Source organism: Silurus meridionalis, chromosome 6, assembly GCF_014805685.1.
Source record: "Silurus meridionalis isolate SWU-2019-XX chromosome 6, ASM1480568v1, whole genome shotgun sequence".
In the NCBI taxonomy this organism is placed as follows: Eukaryota; Metazoa; Chordata; class Actinopteri; order Siluriformes; family Siluridae; genus Silurus; species Silurus meridionalis.
In genome coordinates, this window is record NC_060889.1 from 26,752,429 (window position 1) to 26,764,510 (window position 12,082).

A 12,082-nucleotide genomic window follows, 5' to 3' on the forward strand; every position below is an offset into this window, starting at 1 on the left:
ACGTTATGTAACTGAATACACTCACATATAGACACACATATATCTACATATGTACATTCATAAAAAAAATAAAGATATTGTATATTTTGATTAAAAGATAAAATCAGGTATATATGTTGCATACGGTATTTGGTTTATTTTTCCCAGTACAAAGCAAATTGTTCCAGTTTATGGTTTACAAATGCTGTTATTGGCTCCATTTTATAAATGTTTATTGTATTTTCCATCTATGCATTCACTTTGAAAACCTGTTTTTTTTATTACTGGGGTATTTACCCAAAAAATAGACCTTTACTGTCAAAATATATCACACTTTCTAAAATATCCTTAATAACATAGCATTTCAATGGCTACATTTAAATATGTGTGCATTGAAATGTATATTTATTGATAAAGTGTCTTATATTACATGTATTTCTCTTATTTAAGAATCCGAAATAAACAATCCATAACCACCAACATTTCAAACTTGTATATTATGGTAGATTTTTGATAATGCATTAGAATATATTAGTTACAGTACTAATACACAAACATGGTGATCCTCCTTGTTCTATGATGATTCAATCATTGCTTAAGGTACATTTTGGGATTCTTGAAAACAATGGTGAACCAGAAATAACTGCACATAAAATAATTCCATTCAAGATTTTATTGTTTTTAATGATTTTATTAGTATAGCTCAGGTTTTATTAAGATTTCAGTGTCTTTTTACAAATGTATGACATTATACTCTGTGAATTTCAGTTGATTCTCTTAGCACACACGAAAGGATAGCTATTATCACATGGAATGTCATTCCAGTCCTTCTGCCCTGAATACAGAATTAAATAATAACAGATGAGAGAATGTAAAGAAAATACAATATTTGAACACAAGGTTTGATCCTGTCAAACTTACTTTCCCAGTTCATGTGTGCACAACACTCTCTATTGTTAAAATTTGGTTCATTTTGGTTCCACTTGGTAAAAGACAATTTGGTACCATCATTCCAAAACCAGCTGTTCCTCTGAAAGAGCAAAAGTTAGTTAGATAGTTAATTTGGAGGAAATAAAAATCGAAAACCCTTCTTATTCTCACAAAAAGACATGGCACAGATCTAATACCCAGACTTGATTATTAGATTTATTATGTTGTTATACCTTAAAGGCTTTCTGATCAGAAGTCTAAAATCTTAAACAGTGATCAATTATTTACCTGCAAACCTCATAAGACAAGTATTTGATAAGAATCACAGTCAGAATCAGAATCATCTTTATTGCCAAGCTTGTAGGGCTGCAACAACTAATCGATAAACTCAATAATAATCGATAATGAAATGTTGGCAATGAATGCGGATTAGCGTGACAGCAAGATACGTAACACAGCCGCTTGAAAATGGACACATTTCAGGCTCAACTAGCAGGAATAGAAAACACACTGGTGTCACGGATGAAGGGTGAAACTTCAGAACGGTAAGCAAAAAACTGTACAAATCTCATCATGAGAAATGTTGTAGTTTAACGAAGTGCTATTGTGTAAACTGTTTGTTCGTAACTTTGAGACAGTCACACTGGATCTGTTCTGTCGTGACTCGAGAGCGCGAGGTTGCGCGATCACCTCACTCGTGACATAGTGAGGGATTCAATTAAAACGGTGCAAACTAACACTCAATCTAAAAGCAGCAAATATCAGCAGTAAACAATTCAATTTTTAGTCACTGTTGTGGTTTTCAGCGAATGATTATGCATTTGCACACCAAAGTATATTTTTTCCTTTTTTTTTTTTATCCTGTTATCTTGCTGTGTTTCTCAGTTTCATTCTCATTTTATAGCACTTGCCTTCTACAACAGTAACTTATCTGTTTTTAAACGTGATTTACTACGTTCAAATGCTTGATTTCAAAGTTTTATATGTAATTCATGCATATAATAATTTAATTATTACACAAAATTAAATGATATTGTAGATGCTTATATCTTCACAACTAAACAAAATGTCTGTATATTTTTTTAAGCATGGTTGTCAACGCCATTTGCATTTATCATTAAAAACAATACAAATGTTGAATTTGTCATGGTGTGCTTGTGCTATAAAAAATGAAAAACTATATATAAAAAGGAAAATCAAATAAAGTGATAAATAAAGAAAACTTATATATAATTTGTGCAGGGTATGTAGTGAAGCAGTGAAAAAGGGTTCCAGTGTAGTAGACCATGTTGGTTGCGTTAATGTAATGCACCATGTTTAAGATATGATCAATGTTGTTTTACCTTCTGACAGTTAGAGAGGCCAAGCCAAGTTGGGTTCTGCACGGGGTCATAAGCACGGATAAGGGCCTTAGCCAGCTGATAGTCATTTTCGCTGTGTACTGACAGCAAGTTTGCACCCAATTTCAGACATTGATTCTAGAGAGTAAGAAAGAGCAACGTCATCCAAGTATAAACAAATTACACATATATTTTGCAAATGTTTTAATACACTGTATTTCAATATTCCAATGCCAACATGAAACTGCATATTTTATTTCAGAGATAAATCCCGAACACTGTATTTACGTTTATAATACAATTGCAATGGATTGTTTTTAAATATCTTTTTGTGAAGAACATATATATGAACATGCTTAATGTGAGTTGACATATAACTATGAATAAACACTATGTTTTGTAGTTTGGGAACATTTTGGAACAGTGCTGCCTGTATATTATGAAATTGGATACCAGATAATAGACATAGGAGAACCTAATGCAAGTATTGGAAATATATTCTGTTTATGCAGGGTTAATAATTTGAAAGCAGATTTTTAAATATAAAAAACATATTGCTATTCTAATTAAATACATGTTTTACCACACTGAATAACATTAAATATAAATTATACTGTAGTTTAATGAAAAATAAATTGAACCTCAGCAGATGCCCAGTCCATGCTGACTCCATGGTAACTGTAGCAACGTGTATTAAATTTCACCCAGCCCAATGGACAGCATCCCAGGCATTCCCCCCGTTCTTTACGGTTTATGGCTTCTGAATGAAAAATAGATGAAAACGGTCGTTTCATTATAACTTCCATTATATGGAATAATAATGTAAGACTTTTGAATACTGAGAGTTTCTTCCACTAATGTTGCTGAATTGTGCACGTTTTTTTACCTTGTACAAGCTGATCAAAATATTCCTCTAGAAAACCAAAAAGAGGAGGAAAAGAGATGTTAGTCCTGGTGGCTATAATGACTATTTCTTTTAACTTTAAAGGTGTTCATTTTACTCTTACCTGAAAGATGTTTCTCCACATCAGCTTACAAGGAGAAAATATATACACACCATATATGAATATAATATATCTATCTCTATTAAGTTGAATGCAATGACAATATTAGGTTGCAAAAACTGTTACTGCTTGTTATATATAAAAATTTCAATCTAATAAAATCCCATGGCTGTACAAGTATATTAAAATTAATCATTATCATTACTTATAGAAAGGTTTAAAAAGCTTTAACTGTACAGTATTTATCTTAGTTACCAAAAGCTATAACTGTGAAGGCGAGAAGAAGAAGTAACACCACTTTAGTATGACGAGCCATAGTTCTGCTTATTAATGCACTGCAAAAACAAAGGTTAGGAAGCATTATTATCGAAAGAAATATACATAATCTTGAGAAACAAAACAAATCAAAACAACCACTTACATAATGAGTCTCTCCTTGCTTGATGTAACAGCTTGAGGTAAGTAGTGAGGCTTATATAGTGATGCTGGAAAAATCTTCTATAAACAAATTGGATAAAAAAATTATTAATCTGAGCTGTATAAATAATTACTGCATAGCTATAAAAACCTCCTTTAGAGATGTAGGACAAGAACAAGGATGACAGATGGCATGCGAAATTGAAATGTTTGCACTTGTAAATGATTGAACAGGTTTTAGAGAGCCAAAACTAACAGCTGTACTGTGTAGAAATGAATGAAGACACAACAAACACACTTTACCAAGCAAACAAATTGACCACAAAACAACTTGCAGAATCTGTAAAAAATAATAGAGACTGGCTGTAAAAAGGTGCTGATGCTTCTGGAAAGGATTGTTAAAGTGGTATTGCGTTTTTCTTTATGCTGTATTATTTAGTGTTGCCTGTATTGTATACAAATAACATTGCAGTTCTTCAACAATCTCCACCAAGACTCAGATTACTATCCACATGTCACTAGACCTTACTGATGTCTTGGTGGCTGAATGAGCACTGAGCACTGATTTATGAATTTCAATAGTTACTTGAAGGAGCTGTAGCTAAATATTGTAATATCTATAATAATTGCTCACCATTACAACAGTGAAACAGTTAAATATAGTAGGTAATCAGAGTATATCACCAAAGTGTATCATTTATATGAGGGAAATACTGCTGAATCCTGCAGCTGAACATGACTTTCTGTCTTCCTATTGCCATCCAGCTTTACTGCACTGAAACTCAAACATGGTTTTAGAACTAGTGTATAGTAACATTTCTGCCAGAACTGTAACTATTAAATCAGTGGATCTGATAATCAAGCCATCGGTAGTATAGACCTCAACAGGTATGCAGCACTCAGCACAATATATATAACTATATAAATGTTATAAATATTTCTCAGGCCCCTAATCTTCCCCTAACCCACTTGTATAACTGCCTTAAGTGTTCTTTAATTAAATTGAATACAATTTTATGGACACTGTCCAAAAGCTGTTTTTCAGATAGATTATGAAAATACATTTTAGCATCATACATTAGCCCCCTATAATAATGGCAAGAAAAAAACTCCCTAAAATGGTATAAGGAAAAAAACGTGAGTGGAACCAGATTCAGAAGGGAACCAGTCTTAATCAGGGTGACACCAAATGTTCATTCATTATAGTTTCATCATGGTTAGACTAATCAACAAGACGATTTTTCAGAGGTAATTAAACCTGTTTTAAAATTAAAAAACTTTTCCATAGCACTGGTTATGTACCTAAATCCTTATTTCAACTGTACCTCAACTCCCTAATTAAGAAACCGGACCTTGACCCATGTCAGCTGTCCAACTATAGGCCAATATCAAATCTCTGCAAGATTTTAGAAATTGTTGTAGCACAGCATTTATGCTCACATATACTTAGGAATAACATTTTTTAAATGTATCCGTCAGGATTTAGGCCTCATCATAGCACAGAGACGGTGCTAGTTAAGATGGTAAATGACCTGTTACTGGCCTCTGATCAAGGTTTTTGTAAGTTTACAGTGTTCAAGTCAAGGCTAAAACATATTTATTTAGTCAAATCTTTTATCAGTAAGTTTTTTTTAGGTAAAGGCTCAGATCTGGAGGGATCATGGATATCGAGTGTTTGGTGAACTGGGATATTTGTATGCTGTAGCCCCCTCACTCTCACACGTTCACTCAGGTTTGTTGACGGTGGTGTGGTGGGTCGTCTCTTATCCCAGAGATCCCTCATGTCTGTGTTACCTTCTGGTTCTCCCTTTTAATTATACTGCCAGTTTTGCCGGAGTCCCCAACTGCACAGTGTCCTTAACTTTCATACAATAAGGATAATTAATAATCCATATCCTTTTCTTCCTGTTACCCCTCTTCTCTCTCTCTCTCTCTCTCTCTCTCTCTCTCTCTCTCTCTCTCTCTCTGTCTCTCTTACTCACTCCCTCTCTCAGTCCAGTTAAAAATGCTCCTGAGGTTCCAGTAACCACTGTTCCTGCCCCTCTTCTTTCCTCAGAACTTTTCACTTCATCCAGGCCTGCCAATGCATAGTATTCTCTTCAATTGGAGGCCAATTAGCTGGGGATGGTTTCTCATCAATGCCCTAGGGTTTAATGAAATTACAGAGTAAGAATGGGAGCTTTGAGGATGGAATTGGACTATAGTTAATGTCAACAGTCTGCTACACTGACTCAGGATTACAGTTTGCTTCTGATCACCATCACTGTCACCAAGCAACTATCACCAAGCAACATAGTTTATCTGTAATAAATGGACATTGGTGCAACCAGATGAGGATGGGTTCCCTCTTGAGTCTGGTTCCTCTCAAGGTTTCTTCCCCCTATCTCGGGGAGTTTTTCCTTGCCACAACAATGAATTACTTTTTTAACTTTTCATGAAATAAATTCAATAACAAATACATATTTAAACGATTTTTAATGGAAGAAAATTATAGTTAGCCAACATAGTGTGATATTATAAATTTGCAATGAAATTGATTATAAGATCATTTATAGTTGCTAAGTTTAGGATCAGAGAATTTCAGGCACTGCTCTTGGCACAAACAAAGGGTTGGATCCTGTCACACGGATAGTCATTCCATCCCTTTCTGTCTGCAGACAAAGAAAAAATGTATACATAGATTTAAATGTTATAGCATTTAATCAAAGACAAAGCATTAAACCCTGAAGTTAGATACATCTACATAGTTTTATTTTACATACCACCGTAGTTCATATGCACGCAGCACTCATCCCATTGAAAATTGGGTTCATTTGGAGCCCATGGGGCGTAATCATATTTAGTGCCATCAGACCAAAAGAAGCTCCTTTTCTAAAAGAGAAAGAACAATAGGCAGTCCATTACAAGCTCTAATATTATTTAAGATATTGTATTTTTTTTTTCATCTGATTATGTTTAAGGATTTCCTTGCTCTGACTGAGCTTTGGAGGGGTTTAATACTTAGCTAACCTTCTCACAGTTAGAGAGACCGATCCATGACAGATTCTCACTATAGTCATGAGCACGAATAAGGGCCCTGACCAGTTCTTGTTCATTTCTGTTGTGTATTGAGACCAAGTGTCCACCGAGCTTCAGACAGTGTTTCTTGAAAAAGAAAATGAGATTTCTAGAATCATTAGATGTTTTTATTAAAGGCTGCTTTTATGCACAATTACATAAATACACATAGTGTAAGAAAGCCTCCCTGGCACTGTCTGAATCTCATACATAATTATAATGTTATTATCATGCATATGTGTGATGAAAGCATGCACAAATGGCAATAACAAGGCAGGAAGAGCAACAAGACATGACTGAAAACAAAGACGCACATGGCTACGTAAACATGGACGTGAAGGTGCACGCTGGTGGGAATGATTATATTTGTTTTAAGTGCTTTTTGTCTATTCGGAAAAGTGGAAGAAATGAAGGAATTAAGGAAGAAAGGAAGAAAGGAAGGAGGATATCGGCTCTCCAAAATAAAGTTTGCCTAGGGCCTGAGAATGTATAAAACCAGCCCTGCCTGTGCTATAACTGTTAACAGCCTTTTGCTAAAATCACACAGACATATATATATATATATATATATATATATATATATATATATATATATATATATGTTCAACACCCATTTCACCACTAATAAAAAAAGAATTTCGGAAATAATTTCTTACTCTTGTATCAAATCAGTAAATGCAAATGCTTTGAAAAAATATAAATGAACCTCAGCAGAAGCCTAGTCCATATGGTTGGCCTGATATGTGAAGCAACGTCTGCCATAGTGCACCCAGCCAAATGGACAAATGCCGTTTGCTTGACGTTCTTCAGCTTCAGGAATTATAAAAATATTTTCATTTATTAAATTACTATGATACACTATTATATATAAATGCAATATATACAAGGCATTAAATTGGAATATATTTTATAGTTATATGGAATATATATATATATATATATATATATATATATATATATATATATATATATATATATATATATATATATATATATATTAAAGATCATTAATTACCTTTCACAATTATATCAAAACGATCTCCTGGAAAGAGAAAAAGACAGAGAAATGTTAGTGTCGGTGGTCACAGTGTCAAATAAACTGATTTTTTCAAGTATTTAGGTTTCACCTTACCTGCTTGTATCTGTTTCGTCCCAAAAGCTTAAAGGGAAGAGGGCAAAGGTCATCGTTTTTGGTCAAATTATTTATTTACCTTAATAACATGCTATAGGTATTACGTATTTTATTATATTTCGATGACGCTTACGATATCACAGCAATTTGGACACAGCAATCACAGGATTATATTTTCTAAAATTTGCATTTCTGGAGTTCAACAGATGCCCTTATTCAGAGTGACGTAGAATAGAAAAATTATTGTATATATTGAGCTGTTGAGGATTGAGGGCCTTTCTGAAGAGCCCAGCAGTGGCAACTTTGTGGGATTTAAACTCATGACATTTCGTTCCAAAAATAAAACCAAACAGCTGTATTAAAACTATAAAAAAAACCTATTCTTACCATAATCTGTTGCAGCTGTGGCAATAATAATAAGAAAAAGCACTTCAGTCTGATGAGCCATACTTCTAAATTTTTATGCACTTGAAAAAAGAAAAAAAAAAACGTCTATTAATGTAATAACACTTTCTAAAAAAATCTGTTAGACCTTACAAAAATCTTACTTACATCTAATTAGGAGTCTCCTCTTACTTGATGTAACATACTCAGGTAAGTGAAGAGGCTTATATAGCGATGCTGATAGAAACCTCTTTTTTCCAACGAAAAATAATCATACCTGAGTAAATAAGATTACTGCATATATAAAATCTTATGTTGAAATGCAAGGATAAGGAAATTTAAATATTTTGACAGATGACATGGTATACTGAGTTGAAAATGTATTTCTGTTATTGCATAGTTTAAATAGTTAATAATTTTTCAAGTGTTTAACTTTCATTCAACAAACATGAATTTATATTGGCCTCATGTCTTAAATGTAATATACACCCTCCTGTTTAATAATAAAAATTGTTCACTGGAACACTATCCATTTATTTCCTTCCCAGCATCCCTTCTGTATTTGCATTGACTGTGACTAAACAAATCAAGTATAAAGGTGATTACACTTTTCAAACTCAGTTGACATTAGACTTTCTGTTCTTTTTTCATTTCATACAAAAATATCAAAGCTAATTACCTGATAAGACAAAATACCAACACGAACAGTTAATCAAGTCTAAGGAAATCCAAAAGATAAAAAAACACAATCAAAGCAATGGGGTTTTACTCACTTTTACTCACAAACACATACACACACAGATGCACAGAATTAACGCAAAACTCTATGAATCTTTGAACTGAATCAATGTCCATGAGCAGTTTATATACAGGAGAACATGAAAGTGATCAGGAGAACTGATTGTGACCTTTGCTCAGGGGTTGGGAACTATCCTGGTTCTGTTTTAATCAAATAGTAAAAATCCCAAATAAATCCATATCCACATTTGCATTTGTCCTTGTCTGCAATAAAACATGCCAAGGTAAGAGCTATATGAGAGTAAGAGTAATATGCTGAAGTTACTAGCAACACTAATTCCACTAATTCATTCTCGGAGCGGAGTACGCTAATTCGGTTCGCAAGAGAGTCGGCTGTGAGCACTGCACTATGCCATCGCTCTGCTCCCGAGCTGACTCTCCAAGGAGAGAGCTTGTGCTCCTCACGGTTCTAGCCCCGCTTTTGCTGAGGTGGAGCAGCACACCAGTTCCTGGGGCTCCCAAATAGACTTTGCAGAGGGTTTCAAAACAGGCGTGTACCTTTCTCCAATCTCACCTGCTCGGTCCAGCACTCGCTCACTGGCTTGTAAGCAGGCCTTTCGGCGGTTTCTTTCCCCTGCGTCAAGAGCATTAGCTCTGCCTCTCTGTCGCGCTTTGCTGGCTAGGCTCAAGGAGCTATGGAGTTGGGGGCGGAGCTAGGTTGGTTCCCGAAGGAGCCGACTGTGCACATTTTGCGCACATTTGGGATTCTCTGCACTTTCTGTCTCTATTGCATCACGCTTATTGTACCGCACACATTCTGTTCGCATTTCTATGCAAAGCTCCACTCCCAGAGAGCACTCGAGGGGGGTGCTCTTACTCCTTGTGGTTAAAAAAACTGTATCTGGGTGGTGGCCTGGGCAGCCAGTTCACAAGCTCCGACCGGACAGCGGTCTGGCTCTCAAAGCTACTAAAGAGGCCGCCCCTTGTCTCGACAGAGGGACCTCTGACAGGGATAGGGCCGTGCTGCTGGATGCCCCACTCACTCCTTCAGGAAAGTAAGAAACAGGCGGGGTCGTTCCAGCGGTACCTCCCACGGCGCCCTCGGTGGACGCAACCCCAACCTCAACCCACCACCTCCCATTGGGAGGTACCGAAACAGAGCAGTGCAGCGAAGCCCTCGGAAGTGACAGATCTGAAGGCTGTCATATTCAATAAGAGGGCTACGAAAAAGTCCTTACATAGAATGTTCTGGGAATCCACCTGTAAAAGAGGTGCGTTGCACCGCAGTATCTGGTGTCCGCCCTGCCCCGGCCCCCTCAGGGATCTGGTCCGTTAACCCTGCCACTGAATGTGCTTCAGGGTATGGCCAGCGCCAGCGAGCATCCTCTCGCAGTGGTCCAGGAGAACTTGCCACCTCCTTCGAGTCTCCTAGAGTCTCTTCAGGGCACTGCCCCAGCTCTAGGCACACCAGAGTTCAGTCTCGGGGGACTGATACCCCTTTCTGGCAGCTTGGAAAGCTCTGCCAGATGTGTCTCAGTGGGTCCTGCCCACTATAGAGCGAGGCTATTCAATTAATTTCGAGTCACATCGGTCCCGTTTTGATGGGGTTCCTCCCACTGTGGTGGGAAGCGAGCAGGCTCTGGTCATGGAACATGAAGTAAACACTTCTAAAGGAGGAGTCAATCAAGTTGGTCCCTCCATCAGAACGAGAGTCCGGGATCTACAGCTGGGACTTTATAGTTCCCAAAAAGGACAGTGCGTTGCATCCTATTTTGGATCTACGTCAGCTGATCCGCTCACTCGTGAAACTCAGGTTCAGGATGCTGACACTCAAGCAGGTCGTGTCTCAAAACAGATCCGAGGACTGGTTTGTCACAGTAGATCTAAAGGAGGCATACTTTCATGTATTCTTCATTCCTTCTCACAGGAAGTTCCTGAGGTTAGCTTTCAGGGCCGAACTGGTATCGGGTTCTTCTGTGTCGGCCTTGCCCTCTCACTCCGCACCTTTACAAAATGGCGATGTGTCGATGCGGCTCTGGTCTCCCTTCACGGCATCTGTATCTTCAACTATTTCGACCATTGGTTGATATTGGCTCAAACAGAGCAGTTACGGAAAGGCTTTTTATAATGCTTACAAAGACAAGCAAGACAACAACCATTAAAGACAAACGCAAGATAATAGGTTAGGTGTAAATTGTGACTTAAATACTTAAAGATTTTACAGTTTTTCTCAAATGCTAAAACACAAAAGCCAATCCTCTAAACCAAATGCCCAGTTGTCTAAACACATTTACTAAATCTAGCCATCATTTTCCAATATCATAAACACATTTCACATGAAGACACAATTCACAAAACACAATCCTCCGTTCTCATAAATCTTAACACATTTCTTTTTGCTAAAACACAAGTTGCAAAAGAATTCTGCTCATATTCTCAAATGAAAGCTCATGTGATGCAAAATGCTTGCCACAGTCAGCAATATTTGAACACAATCAACACACCTGGCATCATTCATTACACAACGACTCAAAATTGAAGACACATTGAGTGCACAGTTTGCTGAAGATTCCAAACAAACAGAATGGATGAAGGCAGAGTCAGGGGAAGAGGAATTCGAGTCAGAGGAGGGAGAAGAGCTGGCCATGGAAGAAGAGGAGCAGGCCAACGAGGAAGAGGAGTTCAAATCAGAGGAGGAAGAGGAGCAGGCCAACAAGGAAGAGGAGTTCAAATCAGATGAGGAAGAGGAGCAGGCCAACAAGGGAGAGGAGAAGGTCCAGGAGGGAGAGCAAGACAACCTCGCACCATCATTACGGACGAGATGTGAGCAACAGTCATTGACCATGTCATTGTCCATGGCATGACAATGGCTGAAGCAGGACTACGAGTCCGTCCAAACCTGAGTAGGTTCATTATCAGGGCATTCAGACAACACAACAGGTATTGTACTACATTGCTTTCGTTGTCACAATACAATTTTACAAGCCTGTGAAAGTAGTCTATTGGTTTCAAATCAGTTGTTACTGTATTGTAAAACTGACAACACATGTTTCTTTCTTTAGAGTTGAAAGAATGCCACATAGAGGTGGGAGGGTTGCCAC

General features: G+C 37.0%; 2 protein-coding genes across 2 annotated transcripts; both read right to left on the reverse strand.

Annotated features, from left to right (window-relative positions):
• Positions 1–637: 637 nt before the first annotated feature.
• Positions 638–3,818, reverse strand: LOC124387820 (lactose-binding lectin l-2-like). Its single transcript, XM_046852423.1, has 8 exons — positions 3,675–3,818; positions 3,509–3,588; positions 3,257–3,280; positions 3,136–3,162; positions 2,891–3,009; positions 2,253–2,387; positions 901–1,009; positions 638–814 (listed from the first exon to the last, which is right to left on the reverse strand). The coding sequence occupies exons 2-8, from the start codon at positions 3,567–3,569 to the stop codon at positions 744–746; spliced, it is 546 nt and encodes a 181-aa protein (XP_046708379.1). The 5' UTR covers positions 3,570–3,588; positions 3,675–3,818; the 3' UTR covers positions 638–743.
• Positions 3,819–6,237: 2,419 nt separating this feature from the next.
• LOC124387539 (lactose-binding lectin l-2-like) lies at positions 6,238–11,061 on the reverse strand. The gene is made up of 6 exons (XM_046851951.1): positions 10,986–11,061; positions 10,264–10,439; positions 7,434–7,445; positions 6,680–6,814; positions 6,433–6,541; positions 6,238–6,321 (listed from the first exon to the last, which is right to left on the reverse strand). The coding sequence occupies exons 1-6, from the start codon at positions 11,059–11,061 to the stop codon at positions 6,251–6,253; spliced, it is 579 nt and encodes a 192-aa protein (XP_046707907.1). The 3' UTR covers positions 6,238–6,250.
• Positions 11,062–12,082: the final 1,021 nt, after the last annotated feature.